Here is a 20,931-nt window from a genome sequence, read left to right as displayed (position 1 = left end):
AAAAGCATTAACTAACACTTTCTTCTGGTGTAGCAAGAAAATGTAGGCGGCGGAGATCAATTAACGCCAGATTACCCCACATTTGTCCTCCAATTCCATATAAAAGAGTGTGTGTGTACTTATGTATGCAGGCAAAAAGTTATACTTCTTAAGCCTAACGAAGCAAACATAGGCTTGAACCCTTTGTCTGTCCTTATAATGCACGAAGAAACAAAATAAAATAAAAAACGAATGACGCAAACGTCAGAAAATTTTAGGAACCAGCTTCACCTTGTTATTTTTGTGTTACAGTGATGCGCGCGCATCTTAAAATTTCACTCTCATCATTTTTTCATAACGCGCCTAAAGAAGTATCACTTAACTACGCGTTTAAGCCACGCTAATGCAGTTTTGCTAGGATGCTGGAATTCTTTGGACATATTGCTGGTAACAGGCAAGGTAGATGGCAGGCGTCCCAGAGGCGCATCCCCACGAAATGGTCGGACCCAATACGATCTGCTCCAAACATCAACTTCCATGATGCCCTTCATAAGACTAAGGATCGCAGCAGATGGAGGGGAATCGTACGGGAGAATTTGATGCAGCGGGGGAGTCACGACCCTCAGTAATGAGGAAAACGACGCGAGTAGGAGGAGGAATGCAGTTTTAATCTAATTTGAATGCATGCCCTTAAGTGCCAATATGACCATTGAATCGGCTTTTCTTCGCAATTACATCCGTATTTTTGCAATGAACTCTATCAATAAGCCATCAAAACGATAACTAAGTAGATATTTATTGTAGATGGTGACACCAGACCTGTTGCCAGCAAGGACATCACATGATATAGAAAGTCAACACAGTAGGTACGGCATTGGGAGATTCCGGGAACGATTAGGCACATGGTATACATTTGTAGAACTGATACATTTGTAGAACTGATGAACCGGTGCGATGGTAATTGAAAGTACACTGTCAACGTGATCTTAATATAGCAATATATATTAGGGTATAGACGAGCTGACAGCCCGATATTCCGAGACCAATTTTATTTCACAATGTGTGCGATAGGTAGTTGTTTATTATTGAAAATACTAAGTAGGTAATTCCATGCATGTCCGCCTGTTTATGACATGTTAAAATTACAGTAAGAATAGATTCGCTTTCCTTTTCTTTCTTGCTGTATCTAAACGTTTATAAATTGTAGGTCTATGGCTAAGGAAAACTGACGTACGAAAGAGAAAGAGCTATTGTGACATGGCGGGTGTAAGAGAGAGGAGTGCTGTCACTGTATTCCTTTCTGAGAAGGTGGACTTAGTTGCAGAAAAGTCCTCGAATGGCGACCACGTACTGAAAGACGCAGTGTTGGTAGGCCCCCCACAAGATGGACCGACGCGACGGTCTGGTCAAGATCCCCGGAATACGTTGGGTGAGGGCAGCAGGACCGGTCGTCGTGGAGATCTTTGGGGGAGGCCTTTGTCCAGCAGTGGACTTTCTGAGGCCTTAGAAAAGTAGGAACCCTCATAAGTTCAGTTCATACTGCTACCATTAAGTGAACCCTACCATTGAGTTATTAGTCAAAGTATCCTGACATAATTTATAGTACATTAAACGATTTAGGGAAACAAGCCGAAGGAAATTTACTCAACCGATCTTTATGAAGTTTTGCACGCACGTTGTCAGGTATGATTTGTCCTGACATATTCAAGAGTTACGTTGGGAATTACATTTCGCGGATAAAAATATGGTAATCGCGGGCGATATTAAATGAGATATACAATAATATATACTACTAGTGGACCCAACAGACGTCCTGTCCTACACACGTCTTAAATGTGAAAAATCGGTCCAGCCGTTAGGAGGAGTTCACTAACATACACATGAGCAGGAGAATTATATTATATGGACAGAATTAAGAATCTAAACCAATCTCAAATTCACTTGAACAAACAAAAAAATCATCAAAATCGGTCCAGCCGTTTAGGTGGTGGTTTAATTGTGAATTTAAACCATTCTCGAATCCACCTGAAGACACACGCCAATCTCAAATTCACTGTAACACACAAAAATATCATCAAAATCGGTCCAGCCGTCTAGGAGGAGTTCAGTGACATACACACGCACACAAGAAATATATATATAAAGATTAGCTGAACCGACAGACGTTGTTCTGTATATAATAAGTTTGTATATTATAATATTTCATAACACCAAGAATTATTTCGCAAAATGTGCTCCCTGTTGTTACAATGAAATTGTTCCGTAACAGAGCTGTCAAACCGTGGGTCAATAAATTATTCTCTGATAGAAAATATGTCCTTACAATATAAATATTGGAAATAAAAATAATTATGGGTCCCAAATTGAATTAAAAACTATCTTATCGGAGAGTTTCTTGCGCCTATTCTTCTCTCTCAGAGCGCCATTTGTTTCCGAAGCGGTATTATTTCTAGTATATTAGAAATTACTTCAAAATGAATTCTAAAGCAATCAATTTTGAGAAAATAAATGCTTTTTTATCCTATCCCTCAAGTTGGACTGAATTGCACTCGATTAAGTAATCCCCATTAGTTTAGGAGTTCACTGGAAACAAACATAAGGACACTGTATCTGTATATATTAAGATATATTCGTTACAACGTATCTAGAAGATACAAATGATTGAGGTTTTCTTTAGTGTTAATTCCGCCAATATTTGCTTTTAAAACAATTCGACACGTGTTTCGCCTCCATACGAGGCATCCTCAGGATGTGTTGTCTCGCCAGATTTTGGTTTCGGAATTAACACTAAAGAAAACTTAAATCATTTGTATAATTATGAATTTCCGCAAAGTTACGCCTAGTTCAATAAATTATCTAGAAGATTCAGAAGTCGCGTCGTGTCGCGCTTAGCCGGTTGTTTCATCCGCCACACGTCATCCGCCCGCCGAGGCGTTTGAGTCGTCACTTCCTGCGCGCTTCGCTCGAGCTCTACTGTGAAGGCTCCGCCGATAAGATACCACCTGCGCCTCGAGTGACGTCACCGCGATTGTAATTCAGCTGCGCCAACACAACTCACAACTACAATTCGTTTAAAAGAATTTCTATCTTTTAAGATTTCGTCCAGGCAATTAAATTGCGAAAGTGAGACTTAACGTCTTATGTCTCAAGGTGACAAGCGCAATTGTGGTGCCGTTCACAATTTTTGGGTCTTTCAAGAATCCTGAGCGACACTGCATTGTAATGGGCGGGGCGTGTCAATATCGTCCCTTATTATCATAAAAAAGGCGGCAATCTGAGAATTCTTTACAGTTCTAAAAAAATTGTCATTTTTTGTAAGTGATAAACCTCACTTCTGGTATTAATTACACAAATTAAATTTGAAATCAAAATTTATGAACGATGCGGGACTCGTCCTCTCGCGTTCTCTAAGCCAACCGTTCGTGTAGCGTATAATAAAATTGTATATGTATTTTTCTACTCTCAGGTTGTGACTTCATCTACAGGATATACTTTAAAGTTGATAACCTGCTCAACCCATTTACAACGAGCTGCCCGAACAGACTTCGTTCTGTTAAAAGATAATAGTAAAAATTAATTAAATATAATGTAACTTCCGAGTGATACAGTTGATATCTCAACAATTAACGACGTTTAGTGGACTTCAATACTTTATAAAATCGATGATACTCATATTCTTATTCTTTCCCGGCCGGTACCGCCGCAACCGCTATGTCACTGCATTTTAAATTTGTAATATCTTCGAAAATATTCATTTAAATTACAGCAACATACAGCTAGCGCAAAAATTTATGTTTATAGGCGACATCATGTTAGAAACGTCAAAATTATCAATCTTTCTCTACTATATTATGCATCTTTTATAAATGTAAACCTTCCCCTTTAAAAAAGCGCATCAAAATCCGACGATCTAACGTTGGACGAGTGGGAGACTCCTTTACACAGGATGCGGGCTAGATTATGGGTACACAATAAGTGAAATTACTGGGCAAATGACACTTAACATCTCATGTCTCAAGGTGACGTGCGCAGTTGTAGTGCCGCTCAGAATTTTTTTGGGTTTTTCAATAATCCTGAGCGGCACTGCATTGTAATGGGCAAAGCGTATCAATTACCATCAGCTGAACGTCTTGCTCGTCTCGTCCCTTATTTTCATATAAAAAAAAATAAAAGACGAGGGCAGCGCAGAACCGGTCGTCATGGCGATCTTTGTGGAAGACCTTTATCCAGCAGTGGACGTCTTCCAGCTGAAATAATGATGATGAAGCTTTCTTAAATTTCCATGGCGGCCATTTTCTCAATTTGGGTTTTATTATTTGTTATTTGCGGCATTAGTAATAATACACACTAGCAAACAGCTGTTTGACTATTGCAGTTCATGAGTACAGCCCGCTGACAGATGTGCAGACACTCGGACAGTGTTACCCTTCGGGTACTGAACCCTGAAAGCAGGTATACGTCGTTCAAGTGTGCGTAGATCATTTCATTATCTGTGGCACGCACACGTTGCCCATCCCGCCGCCTGAGGTTGCTTTGATAAACCTTACATACAGACTGGTTTAATGGAACTTATAATTGCTTTTTAATTCGCAGAAAAGCTCGTTTTGTTTCTAATTAAAGCTGGAAAATTTGGGCCGGCTTAGATTTTTGTATGGAACTTTGTATTTCATTATGTATGTCAGGCTCGAGGACACTATACTATCCAATCAGATATCCAAGCAAGTAGATTTATTTCGTGCTCTTGGAATTTGTTCACAAATACTTCGCTCGTGTGTATACGGCGTTTTATTTGAACTGTAGTATCTTATTAAATTCAAAAAATGATTACAATTATTTCTTACTTATTATTATAATATGGTTTCCAACAATAAGCACTTACCTAAGATATTTGTACAACTTTCTTCCATAGTGATTTAAACTGCAGATGCGCTTCCTTGCGCTACGTACCCATTGTAGGACATGACATATAACTTAGTGTACCTACCTTAAATTTATTCACTGTGATTGTGTGTCCCATGATTCATTTAGTGTTGAAAAAGTGACGGTTACAACTTATTAACAGCTGTAGTGAATGCTCGTAATGTGCACCTATTAAAAAAAAAATGCATTTTAAGATTCTTACTTCTAGATGTAGAAAATAAACTAATTTTGTTGACCCCATAGGTATTTCTGTAATAGATAGCTGACGTTTTGTTTGTTGTTTTGCAGGGAGGAGGGCGAGGAGAAGCCGAAACCGGCAGAAAGCCAGGACGATGGTTACGAGACAAGCAACAGCGGCGAGGCGGCGCGGCGGAAACCCTCCAGTGCCGAGGCGTCTCCCGCGCCGCTACCTCCGCGCTCGCCCCCGCCCGAGCCCTCCTTCGAGCCGCTGCTCCAGCGACCCTTCCCCTCCCCCTACCGCCACTTCGAACAACCCCCTCCACCGCACGCCCACGAGCCCGACTACCAGCACTTCCCCTTCCCGAAATACCCCCAGGACGCGTACGGCTACAAGCGGGACTCGGACGTGCCGTACGACATGAGCCAACACCACCAGATGCAACAGTACAAGCGCGAGGACATGTTCAACGGCATCAAGCAGGAGTGCGAGGATCCGTACTCGTTCGTGGACGAGGACGCGATGTGCGCCATGCTCGGCCAACAGCACCACATGCCGCATATGCAACACCACGACCACCACCCGCACCAGCACCCGCATATGCAGATGCACCCGCAGCAGATGATGCTCAACCAGCCCAAGAAGCGGGGGCGAAAGAAGAAGATCAAGGACGAGAATGGGTGAGTACTGCATATAATATCTGATTGGCTCGTCACACACCCGCGGTGTCATTTGAGGGTAGATTCATAATAAAGCTGACTTAAAAAAATATACTATTATATTTTTTTTTATTCGTCTCGCCCTTAGGGACTTAGTTACTCAATATTCGGTCGTTTCTTTGTGATTAATAATAATAGCAATATAAAAATACCAGAAAAATCTCCATCCATGGATCAGTCCATCTGTTATAGAAATGCTATAAAGAATTAGACTCCCAATAGCCTATTGTAGGGCGTCAAAAATCCCAGCGGCGTGGACTTCGCTTACGTTTGTACATTAACACAAACATAATTAACATCTTTTTAATCACATAATCATTTAATCACATACTATACAATTTAGGTGGCCTGCGCAGGACAACAACCAAGCATCGTTATATTGTTATCTAACTCTATGTTAGCCTTCTCTGTTAAGAAGCTTTAATAAATTTAAGAAAGCGGGAGAAGCACCACGCAAAGAACTTTGGAGGTCGCTTTTTTCTTAATCGATTTTTCGCCCATAAAATCCCGCGTGTATTAAATCCGTCCAAATCATTAAGCCGATTCAGAGGTATGGAAAATATGTACAAGACTTGCTCATTTGAATATATAAGGTATCCCTAATATACTCCGTGTCCAATAAAACGGTATATTCAATTGTGAGAGCAAACGGGCCGCGCGCGTGCCAAACTTACACGTCCACTGCAGAGTTCAGTTGCAGTTGTTAGTTAAATTTATTAGGTATAAGGGCTACATTTCGCAGCCAACCAGTAGCCGATATCAACAAAATATATACATCTCTGTAGGGATTTACTCACCTGGTCCGTTTGGTTGCGCAACCAATTTGGTGGTGCGACCACCTCGGTCGCGTCATTACTCTGGTGTCTGTATGGTGTCTACTTTGGTAGCTGACGGACACCACGGTGACGGGACTGGTTGCGCCACTCTGATCAGCTGAGGATCGAATATTGATCGACTCTCAATACTTTAGACCAGTTTTAAGTTCCTGCACTCGTTAACAAAAATTCCGCAACTAACAACTGGTAATTTTTACTACTTGTTTCATATTGCTGGTTTCGTCAACCGCTAATCATTGTTTTTTTTTTATGGAACAGGATAACAAACATTTAATCTAATGGTATGCAATCAACGCGGCTCGTACTCTTCGTCGATTTAATAAATGAATATATTAATTAAAAAACCGTAAACGAAAATGGTGGGAGCCCACGGTTCTACGCGCGACACTTGTAGCTTTTATAAAAATATCTATCATTCTAGCTATTTTAGCTCCCCCTATCCCTCGCAGCAGTCTACAAAGTATCGTACAACTACTGCTGCCTTGAAATCCACACTCATGTTCGCTGTTTAGATTTGAAAGAGAAACATCTCCCGAAAACGAAAATGGTTGGAGCCCACGGTTCTACATGCGCCACTGTAGCTTTTATTAAAATTTCCATTATCTCTATTATTTAAGCTATTTTAGTTCCCCCTATTCCTTGCAGCAGTCTTCAAAGTATCGTACAAAGACTGCTCCCTTGACATCCAAAGTGATGTTCGCTGTTTACATTTGAAAGAGCGACATCTCAAGTCAATTTCCTAATATGCAATTAATGGTATTGAGCAGGTAATCAAATTTAAAGTAGATCCTGTAGATGAAGCCACCGATCTGAGAGTTATTAAGACATAAAAAGATTTATGAACGAGTGGGAGGCTCCTTTGCCCAGGATGTTAGCTAGATAGATATGGGTACCACAACGGCGCCTATTTGTGCCGAGAAGCAGTAATGTGTAAGCATTGTTGTGTTTCAGTCTGAATGGCGCCGTAGATAGTGAAATTATTGGGCAAATGAGAATTTACTCGTCTCAAGGAGACGAGCGTAATTGTAGTGCCGCTCAGAATTTTTGGGTTTTTTCAAAAATCCTGAGCGGCACTGCATTGTAATGGGCAAGGCATATCAGTAACCATCAACTGAACGTCCTGCTCGTCTCGTCCTCATTATTTTAATTAAAAAAATTGCATATCCCTAGTTTGCATCCAATTACATACTGACTCATTCATAATCATTAACTTCCTTTATCCCCTAGCTGGGGCAGGGGGCTTCCACAGTGCATCGCATATCGGTCCTGAGCAACTCATTTAATTTCACTCCAGGTCTTTCCGACTTTAATTTGCATACTGACTAATGACCATTATTTGAAAACTTTTATTTAGAAAAATAATGTTAACACCAGGAACAGACATAAACTTATAATGCCTACTACTCGGCTAAATCGAGTTAGTAAGTCTTTTTGTGGGGCGATGTAGGTATGTGCTTTTACAACAAGATCCCAGAAAATGTTCAAACCAAAAGTATTACGTTATTCTAAAGAATTGTTAAAAAACGTTTGTGTGGTAAAGGTTACTATAACATAAATGACTTTCTTAATGATACCACAGATTGGGAATGGAGTCACCGCCCTCAGGCTATGAAATAATAAGTTTAATTGTACAATACTACTTTGTTATCATATTTTTTCGATGAAAAAAAAAGCCAGCTGAGTTTGTTGCGCCCGTTCTTCTCAGGTCTGAGGCATTCATTTTTTAATGGGTGGTAGTTTTTGACTTTCATTAAGTGGTGTCACATCCTATTTGAATAAAAATATTTGAATTTGAATCACGGCAACCGCTAACTAGGTCTTTTGTTGTTGCACTTGGCAATATTTTACGTAAACTTAGTTGTGTCTTCAACCAAACTTGCTCAGTCTGCGGGGCGCCTAACAACTTTTCATTTAAACTTTATCTATCTCACGAGAGTCGGCGCGATATGATAACTAAGTTTTATGAGTGCCAGCGTTTCTGTGCATTTAACATGCGAGCCAATACAAATAGTTTAGCTCAAGGTTAGGTTAGAGTTCTGACCTATAATGCGGCTTAGAGCGAACTTTTCAAGGTACCGCTTGAAATGTTAGCATGAATGACCTTTACAATCTAAACGTATTCTATATGGGTTACAAGCTTTATATATGTAATGTCGCTATTAATGGCTCGAATCCAAACTGTGACATAATTTCCGACGAGAAAACTATCGGGCAGAAACGGTAAGGCCAAGAAATAGATATGTTTTCTGCTGGAAGCTATACTCGTTGATGTTATGAGCAGAGGCAACCCAAGTGGGAAGCTCCTTTGCACAGGATGCCGGCTAGATTATTAGGCTACCACAACGGCGCCTATTTCTGCCGTGAAGCAGTAATGTGTAAGCGTTACTGTGTTTCGGTCTGAAGGGCGCATCTTATGTCTGAAGGTGACGATCACAGTTGTATTGCCGCGCAGTATTTTTGGGTCTTTCACGAATCGTGATCGGCACTGTATTGTAATGGGTATGTCGTATCAATTAACATCAGCTGAACGTCCTACTCGTCTCGTCCCTTATTTTCTTAAATAAAATAAAATTAAACACCTACTATAAAGTGAGTCGCACGCTCGTCAGTTGACGGCCGATAGAAAAGAAATGGTAGCAGTAAAAATAATCGCACTTGTATGTAATAATTGTGTTCCAACTAGATAGAAGAGGTGACATTCCGTGATCTTAGTTGAGTTTGCTAAGCAACGCCATTGGTCGGTTTGTAATGCGTTGTGACTGGGCTGTGGGCTGATAATGCAGCTTAACAAGAAGTTGCTCGTTTCGTATACTTATTGCATAAATATCCGTGAATTTCTGCCATGATCTCAAGTATAGACACTATACTGACGCGTCTCATTGGCTTAAATGGACACGATATCCGAATCATGGTGGGCACCCAGACGGGTCACCGGGACAATAAATAAGCACCTTTTCACTATTGGCGAAACGAACAGCCCTAAGTGCAGAGGTTGTCTGCCTGAAGCCAACCAACGGGCAAAAACCTTAGTATAGTAGTGTTCTGAACTTCTGGAATGAGCTGGGATGGTTGGAGTAACTGACGCAAAATGTACCCAGCTAAGTGGTTATATTGCAGAAACAGCTGCCCATACCGTACCGTACTACCAGAATTTTTTAAAAAAAGCGTACACTTACCCATACCCGTACTGTATGGGTGACAGTGATCACTTACTAAAAGTAGTAACATTTGAACGATTCGTCACTTATTCCCAAACACAAGATAACTAACGGAAGCCCTTTAAATTAATTTTTAAAATCATTTTTGTAATCTAACATTAAAAAAAGGTGCCAAGCGCGAGTCGGACTCGCCCATGAAGGATTAAAATAGACTACTTACGCAAACTATTCAGTTTAGAAAAAAATGATACTAGAAACCTCAATATCATTTTTGAAGACCTATCCATAGATAACCTGACGCGTATGGGTTTGACGAAAAAAACAATTTTGAGTTTCAGTTCGAAGTATGGGGAACGTCCAAAATTTATTGTTTTTTTTTTTTTTTCTTTTTTTGTGTGAAAATGTTAAAACGGTTCACAGAATACATCTACTTACCAAGTTTCAACAGTATAGTTCTTATAGTTTTGGAAAAGAGTGGCTGTGACATACAGACAGACATGACGAATCTATAAGTGTTCGGTTTTTTGCTATTTGGCTGCGGAACCCTAAAAAGTCAAATACAAAGCATAAAAAACCAGGTCCAAACTGGCACTTGTAAATGGCTAATTTAACACTTAACAGCACAAGCGGTCGCAATTGTAAACTGTATTTCGTATCATCCTGTTGAGGTTCGGAGAAGTGCTCACACCAGCCCGGCCGCTGTACACGATGTTGGCATCTTCACTATAAATACATATATATAAGAAACTGGTTCAAACTCTACGAAACAACTTTTGTATAAAATTTCATTAGTTCCGAGACGCGATGTCTTTACGTTGACCGTGTAAGTTGGCAGTGCCGCGAAAATTTGGGAAGGTAATTTTTTTTTTTATGAAAATAAGGGATGAGACGAGCAGGACGTTCAGCTGATGGTAATTCATTCGCCCTGCAATGCAGAGCCGCTCAGGATTATTGAAAATCCCCAAAAAACGGCCCCCTTCAGACCGAAACACAGTAATGTTTACACATTAGCAAGCAGTAGCTTCACGGTAGAAATAGGCGCCGTTGTGGTACCCATAATATAGCCGGCATCCTGTTCAAAGGAGCCTCCCCTTACGTTGACCGTGTAAATTGGCAGTGCCGCGAAAATTTGGGAAGGTATCATCTAGAGTCTAGTCTAGACATCTAGGTTCTCAACGTGGGCGATAACGCCCCCTTGTGGGCGTTTGAGACTTTCGGGGGGGCAGTAGAAGACCAAGAGAAAATTAGGGGGCATTGAGATGGCGCACATGGAGCGGGGGTAGATTAAAAAATAAAGTCTAAAAAGGCAAAAAAAATACACGAAAATACTCTAGAAAAAAACATATTCTCAAAGTGGGCGGTGAGCAAAATAAGGTTGAGACACTATGGTCTAGACCGTAGACTTAAAATATACTAGCGCATACACCAACTGACAGCCTGATAATTGGTGACCAATTTTGTGATGATGTGAGCGCTAGCTAGTTTACTATTAAAAATACTGAGCAGCTAATGCCAAGCGTGGCTGACTGCTGACGACTTGTCAGTCAGAATCGGTTACAGTAACTATAATTTAAAACAAATAAGATTCGCATTCATTTTCTGCTACCTGCTATTATAAAAAACATGAATATTCAATAAGTATGTATAAGAACAAACAAGTTAGTGAAGTTACATTTAATAATAATATAGCCCAAATATTTTTTTGCTAACTTAACTTTTTCCATAGCTTTCAAATACTTCTGTGAATCATAAATAGGCATAAAAGGCATTTATTTTCTCAAAATTCATTCCTTTAGTATTCTTTTTGATGTCATTTCTAATATACTAGACATTAATACCGTTTCGGAAACAAATGACGCTGTGAGAGAGAAGAAATGGCGCAAGAAAATCTCCCAGCATTTTTTTGCGCTCTTTTTAATCAAATATACAATATTGTGTTGTCATTGCTCTTGTTATAAAATAATTATAATGTACTCCCAGACTGTCGGATCACTTAGATATCAGCTGTGGAGTAGGAGGATTTATGACAGAGCCATTTTTTAATAAAACATTTAAATTTATTTATAGATAATGCCTGAGCAGTGGCTGGGACTTTGTTATATCAGTGTATACGTTTACCCTTAAAGCTATTATTTATCTTATGAAGCCTACTAGAATTAGTTACAAGTAATTCCCTTATTTCTAGTGTTATAATAATGAAAATCACTATTAAGAGCAAAAAGTGGAATAGCGAAATGAGTTTTTGCCTCACGTTCAAAAGGCTACAGTTAGGGTATGGCGGTGCGCAGGCGCATCGTGGTGGCGACTGGTGCGCGTGGGCGGTGCCGGGGTCAGTGACCCGCGACGGATTTAGTATCGCGACCCATATCGCCACACCATCCTACTCCATTGAATCGTTGACAAACCGCGACGTTTATTGCCTCGCTAGTGTTTTACGGCGACAGTGATTGCATTGCCGAAATACCAGAAGGCTATTTTGCACAAGATGCCGGCTAGATTATGGGTACCATAACGGCGTCTATTTCTGCCGTGAAGCAACTCTGAAGGACTCTGTAGATAGTGAAATTACTTGCCAAATGAGATATCTTATGTCTCAAGGCGACGAGCTCAATTATTGTAATGCCGCACAGACTTTTTGGGTTTTTCAAGAACCCTGAGCGGTACTGCATTGTAATGGGCAGGGCGTATCAATTATCATCAGCTGAAAGACCTGCTAGTCTCGTCCCTTACTGTCATAAAAAACTGAGTTTCAGCAATGCACGCACACTAACACAAAGTGTGATACAAATGTAAGACGTATCTTGTCACGCACGCTAAAGTATTAAGTCTGGCCTGTTTTTATGGGTTGTCTAACAGCAAGAGACTTTCTATACGTATAATTCGTATTTACCAGTGGGGGGCTTTCCTTTGCACAGGATGCCGGCTAGATTATGGCTACCACAACGGAGCCTATTTCTGCCGTAAATCAGTAATATGTAAGCATAAGCATTTTCGGTCTGAAAGGCGCCGTAGCTAATAAAATAACTGGACAAATGATACATCTTATGTCTCAAGGTGACGAGTGCAATTGTGGTGCCGCTCAGAATCTTTTGATATATGAAGAACACAGAGCGGCGCTGCATTGTAATGGGCAGGGTGCATCAATTACCATCAGCTGAAAGTCCGGATCGTCTCGTCCGTTATAGTTATTAAGTTATGAAAAAAAATTTAAGTTGCAGCAGTACTTACTGAATGTCCAGTCCACCACCACATCTGCAACATAGCCTTTGTACTGTGCGTTCCGGTTTGGAAAGGTGTGGTTGCTTGTATAATTATACATGAGAGATCCCATCTTTAAAGCTCAGGGTGATGGCTCAGAGCGATGTGTACAGGGTTTATCGCTTTATCTATATAGAAATAAAACTAGCTGACACGACAGGCGTGGTTCTGTTCATATTAAAAAAAAACTCCTGCGGGTGGAATTTCGTTAAATTCTTAGCTGACATCTACTCGGCAAAAGGGATATTTCTACCAAATTTCAAGTCCGTACGCCTTATGGTTCTAGAAATATCGTCCAGAACTGTCCATTATCCCTTGCCACGCCAGAAGAATTTCATGAGTTGTGCTAACCTCTAAAGATAGAAAACGCTACTTCGTAAGTACCAACGTTATATGTACATGAAAAAACTTTGGTTAAAAGTCACTTCAACGCAGGAAGCAATTGTTGAAGTCATACTTCTTTAGGCGCGTTATGAGAAAACGATAAGAGTGAAATTTTAAGATGCGCGCGCATCACTGTGCCTAACACATAAGTAACAGGGTGAACTTGGTTCCTAAAATTTTCTGACGTTTGCGACATTCGTTATTTTTTTTTTGGATTCTTCGTCCATTATTAGGACAGGCAAAGGGTTCAAGCCTGTACAGCCGTATTCTTTATTTAATAATTAATTGTCAAAGCCATTGTTGCAAAATTTTTACAATATTGTTCTTTCTACAAACGTAGAATAGCACGAGGAATAAATAATTTTAAAGATTATTGCTTTGTTAGGCCAAAGAAGTATAACTTCTTGCGTGCAGGTTAAAAGTCACTTCAACGCAGGAAGCAATTGTTGAAGTTATACTTCTTTAGGCGCGTTATGAGAAAACGATGAGAGTGAAATTTTAAGATGCGCTCACATCACTGTACCTTACACAAATGTAACAGGGTTAAGTGGTTCCTAAAATTTTCTGACGTTTGCGACATTCGTTATTTTTTTTTGGTTTCTTCGTCCATTATTAGGACAGGCAAAGGGTTCAAGCCTGTACAGCCGTATTCATTATTTAATAATTAATTTTCAAAGCCATTGTTGCAAGATTTTTACAATATTGTCCTGTTAGGCCAAAGAAGTATAACTTCTTGCGTGCATACATAAGTGGAAACACACTTTTTTATTTTCGTTTTCTGTCGCTTCAAGGAAATGTTAAGGTTTCGTATAGGAGCTAAGTAAATCAATTTATAGAAAGCCAAGCAAATCCTTACGTTTTCGTGGAGCGATAGGTCCGTATCGCCGACAGGTCGCCAAGCAAGTTCCCAATAAACGGTAAAGTTATACGCTACAATATATTTTGCTCTTGCGTGTGTATGGTATACGGCGCGGTGGTTAATTGCAGAGAGTTGATATATCTTTAATAATGTCGTATTGAAATGGCATAGTCGAAGCAAGATATCTTCTACATAAAATATATTAATTAAAAGCCGGCAACGTGTCTCTTGACCTCTGCTTTCGCAGATGTCCATGGGCGGTTGCCACACCAGCTCCGATCGCGTGAGACTATTGCCCGTTTGTCTCTCTTATATATATAAAAAAAAATCTGCGCGCACGGAGAGTGACATTGACATAGTGAATGATTTGCTTCGAGAAAAAGTACAGAAAGCTCGAAACGAATGTTATAACATTTTTTAAAAATTCTGGACGACCGAGCCTTGCTCGGATTTGTAAGATAGTTCAGAACTTGAGCAAAAAAAAAACTAATATGACATCTGGATTCGAACCGGGGTCTTCTGCTTTTCAGATCACCCAATGTTCCATCTGAGCTATTATAGTCTTGTTTAAAGTGGCGAAATTTACCTATGTATTCTAATGTTATTGTAGCTGTTTCTCATGAAAACACGGATAAAACTACATTTTTTTTAATTTAAACGTAGCAAGATCGATTTCTCGACCCCGAAACTACCTGTATGCTAAATTTAATTAAAATCGTTGGAGCCGTTTCCGAGATTCAGATTATATATATACAAGAATTGCTCGTTTAAAGTTATAACATAAATAAAATTTTATAATTGAACCATAGCTTACATTATTTTTGCGAAGGTCAGACGAAACGTATCAGTACTAAACGGTTAAGGACTTCATTTTACAAAAAAAACCCCTAATTAAAGTTGTATTTAAAGAGAAAAAAGAAAAATTATGAGTTAAAATAATTACGATCAGTGAGTGAGGTATCAACAGCTAATCTATGCCATAATCTTTTTGCACCTCTGATTATTTGCCAGATGTCAATAAACCAAACATTTCACGTGGGGATGACTTAGTTTTTCTTCTGGGTCATCCTTCAATTCTCGTTAGGCAAATACAAAAATATACTAATAATGTTTAAATAATCTATATAAATCCAGTGTCCTGATGTTTGTTCCTAAACTAATGAACGGATTTTAATGGGGATTAGTTCATGGAGTGCAGTTTAGTCAAACTTGAGAGATAGGATAGTCTTTATATCGATTTGGGACCCATAATTATTTTTATTTCCAATATTTGTTTTGTATGGACATATTTTCTATGACAGAGTTTAGTGACGCACGGTTTGACAGATCTGTTGTGAAACCATTTCATTATAACAACAGGGAGCATATTTTACGAAATAATTCTTGATGTTATGATATATTATTGACAAATTCATAGAAAACAGTATTTTATTTATTATGTACATACAGAACACGAACCCGACCGACGTGGTCGGGTCAGCTAGTTGTATATATAATGCACAAATACGCCGTTGGAAATTTTATTCATCAGCAACAAAGCTCACAATATGTAAAAACCCCAATGTATCGTTGGAAAGGTCTTGATGAGAAAACCTTAAAATAGTAGATAGTCGGGATCAAAACCTATCAGGATCAAATATTTTAATAAGAGACAAAAGAGGTACCATTGCATATTCTTAACCAGGCATGCATACAAAAGCAGAAGACATAGTCGTCAGTCGATTAATAAACTACAAGTGATGTTATATGTGCACACATATATATATATATATATATATATATTATATGTGCATATCTTTTGACAGTCTCTCGGGAGACGATCGAAATTATAAATAGACCACAAAATCTTTTACGCATGAATATTTTACAAGTATTTCAGATTTGTTTGATCCTCCTACAAGACAAATTGAAGTTACGGTCATTATTATTGGAAAGCGATAACTGTTTCTATTTAGGGTCCATAAAATTTCATAAGCCAATAAACATATTTTATGGTCCGTCTTATTATTATAGTCTTAAGATTGATTGTCTAACAACGTACGTACATACTCTCAGAGGGATATATATATTTGTTTGCTTTCTGCCTCTAGCATCTATCTTTCATACAAGCTCTATTGTTGTGAGTACTCTTGACCTGTCTCCTGTTATAATACGCCCCCGATGTATATAAAGTAATATAATATACGCCGAGCTCGAACACTTCCTTCCACATTATCTCTATAAGTCTATAATGTAGTGCAGTCAATCTACTTTCATCAATAGCTGTCATCAATAGTACATCTAAACTCTACACGTAAACCTTTTTTTTTATGTGTAAAAGTCGCAGGGCGCCAGGTCAGGACTGTATGGCGGATGACTCATTATCTCCACACCTGCCATAGTCAAATATTCAACAGTCCGTTTTGCGGAGTGCGCTGAAGCATTGTCGTGCTGAAGGAGGATCCTGCTTTGAGGGCGCTGCTGTTGAATTTTTTCCAAGACAACACCAGTCTATGAGAAGGTGTTTCTGGTCGTCAGTTAAAGTACGGAAAATCCATCTGGCTTCCGCCTAAATGTTCGTGTAATATTTTTTGAACTTGACTCATACCAATGCCTAGGCTTGCCCGTATCTGCTGATAGGTCACTCTCTTATTTTCATCTATCATGCGTCGCACAGCACTGATGTTAACTTCAGTAGTCGCTGTTAAAGGACGTCCCTCACGCGGATCATCATTGAAATTGCTACGTCCACGCTTAAACTCGTTAAACCAATTGCAAATAGTGGCACGAGATGGGGCTTCATTAAGAAATGCTAATCGCAGCCTATCATAGCATTTTTGAGTAAGCCCACAACGAAAGGCATAATAAATCATTGACCGAAAATTTTCTCGCGTTAGGCTCATTTTCACGTGTAACAAGAGTTTTTAGATATGCCGCCAATTCACAAAAACAAATGACAAATGAATGCAATATACTACATTAGGTTACCAAAGAGTCCTAAAATTAAAATTCAAAAAAGTATTCATTAGAAATGTTTCTAACTGGCCAGTTCTAAACATTTTCAGTGTTACCCACGTATATACATATTATACATTACCGAATGTTTCCTCGTGTCAAAATGCCGAGGATCAATAGATAAATCGAGTGAATAGAATCGAAGGCCAGCGTTGAACTGGGGACCTTGGACGGAACCTACATTCGTTTAAGGTCTTCGCACATTACACCGACTAAACGCCGACTCCACTCCAACTCAACTCACAGTATAGCATTGAAATGAAAGCTTTATATTGTGTTGCTTAAGAGTGTCAACTAGTAGGTTGAAAGTATACGACGCGTGGTCCCAAGGGGGTTTATGTATTGACTGTCACCGACCCGTTTGCCCCACTTCTTTGTCGACGAGATGTGCACGTTGCGACAATGGGCAAGTGGGCGACGCCCATAGAGAGGGGCGAAGAAAACGGAATGAAGAACTTGTCCACTGGTGACCTGGTGGCGTTGATCGCCTAGTTGACAACTCGTTGATACCTCTAAAGTCTAGTTGGAAGGGTATCGGATCGGCGTTGAGTCGGTGTAATGTGCGAACACCTTTACTGAGTCTAAATGATTCTAGTTGAATAATTTTGTATTAAATTTTAGTAGAGTAATAGGTACATTAAAAAAACATGATTTATTTCTTGAAGTTTTCTTCTTTAAAGTCTGCTTGTTGCTTAAAAGTCTTCATTATTAGCGGAAATAGCCCAATTTGTGAAATTTGGTACGATTTTACAAATTTCTGTGTATGCGATGATGTTGAGAATAATTGGTGTGTAGTTAGAATACTGGCTTGCTGTACCATATCTGTCAGTTACCGTACACTTACCTTGTTATCACGTATCAATAGTAAAGTTGCGATCCCGTGTTATTTTTTTATTTTAATAATGACTGATCTGAGTCCATCAGGGTTTTTTATTCATCGCCGGGATCGAGACAAAAAATGTTTTGGACATTGTATTGAAGAAAGGCATATCAAAAATTTGAGATTTCATTATTAGGTTAAACTGGTTAACTTAAAGCTTTGTTTAATTTTATCGACACGCTCACTATTATGGCCATCAATTATAATAAGGTCACAGCACTATCGCATTTCTTAACTCTGCATTTGATGTTGAGCACTTGTTAAAGGAATGTGTACGATTTCAGTCTAGTAGAAACAAAATTGTAAGACTTATGGGTTTGAACAGATTTGATACGGGCAAGTTTGTAAATATACTTGCCCGCCCTGCATCTAAGGATGCCATAAGTCTGTTTGAATCAATAAGTCTTATTTGTTGAACACTATAGATATAACTTGCTTTTCCTTTTATTAACTTTTTTTTTAGTTTGTTAAGTTAAGATTTTTGTTTTTCTTTTGTCTTTATGATTGTACTTAGATTATAATGGGGCTGACATGTACATACATATAAAAGCCCCTAAATCAATAAAGAAAAAAAATCTCTGCATTCAAATCGCGCGCTATCTGTAGGTACCTACTGTCTCATCTGTACTGTAGATAGTGATTTCTAAGAATATTCCATTTAATTTTAAACGTGTCGGTACTGCAGTGTTTGTGAGCTAATTGTTACGCAGTAACCATAAAGAATCACAAGGACAGACTCTTTCAGTGTGAGACTTGTACAATAGCGCACATTCCTGGAAATTGGACTTCTTTTTTGAAATACAGGGAAGTGATATTGGAAATTATATAGATATACACTATTGAGTATAGCATTGTTTGCGGCTTGAAGTATGCAGCTCATTATCGAACATATAATCTTATTTTTTTATAGTAAAGGAGGACAAACGAGCGTTGATCAGAATCACAGGAGCGTTGCCGGCCTTTAAGGAAGGTGTACGCGCTTTTTTTAAAGGCACCCATGTCATGTCGTATCGTCCCGGAAACACCGCACAAGGAAGCTCATTCCACAGATTTGTAGTACGTGGAAGAAAGCTCCTTGAAAATAATAATCTATAAGATGCCCAATCAACAAACACTAAAAGAATGGCGTAAAATTGTCATAGATAGCAATATATTTACTTACCATAGGGAGTGACAATAACATATTGCAACAACACTCTTCTCTCTACTCTTGGTAAACGTGATAAAGCTACATCAGTCCGTAAAGAGGCTTTGACATAGAGAGAAGAACTGATAAGAAACTCCCCGACCATCTTTTAAATAATAATAATCTTTATTAAATAAGAAAACAACCATTATACAGCTTCTTAATCTATACAATTAACTAAACACAATAGAACTAGTTATTATTTAAAGTTAACTTTCATTATTATAGGCAACTTAGTGGCTGTCATTAAACTGATTAACCTTATCGTTTCGTACTAGTAAAAAACTGTATCACGAAAGGATAGTATTCATCGTCCTTAGATCAGCGATACTTAGGTGCGTGTACTTGAAATTAGCAAACTTATACAAACTAGGTACTTGATTGTGTTCAGAATCGATCAAGTGTTATATTATATTTACGTTATGACTGTTATGTGTGTATGGTGAATGTGTAGGGGTGTGTGATGAAATCATATAACAACTTAGCCTACTGCGTGATTCCAGACAAGAACTTGCATGCATCATTTTCCTTTATATAATAAGCCTTCTTTGTCAAACTAATTTATCATACAAAGCGACAAACAAAGAAATGTTGTGTTTTATTTTTTATAGCTAATAAATCATGCCGAGATAGATTTAAGTCCATAAAATAAATAATAGTTAAAAAAAACAAAAAAGCACGCTTCATATAAAATTCAACTAAAAAATAGAGAATAAATTTAAATTGAAAATACTGTAAAAAAAATATATTTTATTGGAAAAAAAAAAGCGTGTGGTGTACAAAATTTATTATTTTAATAATATATTAAAATATATTTTTTTTACACTATTTTCAATTTAAATTTATCTTCTATTTTTTTAGTTGAATTTTATATAAAGCGTGCTTTTTAGTTTATTTTAACTATTATTTATTTTTGTTTTTTTAGTCAAATTAGTGTAATGTCATCGGTCCTCGATAAATCTACAAAGTTTGAACGAAATCTAGCCGTCTAAAGTGGGTCAAAATCGCGCCCAAAGAAGTCGGTTACAAACATACAGGTGAAGCTAATATAATGCGTATAAAAATAATAACATTCGGATGTCAAACACTCGCAGCCCGCGGAGGAGTATCGTGGCTATGTCTGTCACGCTTTGTAGACTTGGGTGATATAAGATCCTAGACACGTCGAGCTAAAACTCCCAGCCCATCTTTTAAATCATAAAAGTTTAATACTAATATTTTAATACGCGGCTACATCAGGATACTCCATCTTGTGCTGGGCGTAGCCTCTGAATACTGTAAAATATTAATAATATATTATTTTTAAAGTGATATCTCTCATTTCGGGGATTAATTAAATTAAATACCCAAAGTGTATTTATGCGGGATGGGACCCGAGAGTTCGCGGGTTCGAGTCCCGCATTGTTCATAAATTTTGGTCACAAATTTTAATTTCAATTCAATATTTTTGTCCGCCATCTTTTCTAACATAGTGGACAGACTCCTTAAGAAGTTTACACAGACGATGAATTAACTAAAGAAAGAAAATACAAAAGTTATTTGTTATTACACAACAAATTTATTGGAGTGTGAACCGTGAA

General features: G+C 38.5%; 1 protein-coding gene across 1 annotated transcript in view; it reads left to right on the top strand.

The window, feature by feature from the left end:
* The window catches only part of LOC126974768 (trithorax group protein osa), a 128,108-nt gene that overhangs the window by 39,715 nt on the left and 67,462 nt on the right, over positions 1-20,931 (top strand). The window contains exon 2 of the mRNA XM_050822431.1: positions 5,188-5,757. Within this exon, the coding sequence (XP_050678388.1) occupies positions 5,188-5,757 (570 nt within the window). The remainder of the gene's footprint in view (positions 1-5,187; positions 5,758-20,931) is intronic.

Source organism: Leptidea sinapis, chromosome 33, assembly GCF_905404315.1.
Source record: "Leptidea sinapis chromosome 33, ilLepSina1.1, whole genome shotgun sequence".
Classification (NCBI taxonomy): Eukaryota; Metazoa; Arthropoda; class Insecta; order Lepidoptera; family Pieridae; genus Leptidea; species Leptidea sinapis.
This window is presented reverse-complemented; position numbering and strand designations above follow the sequence as displayed.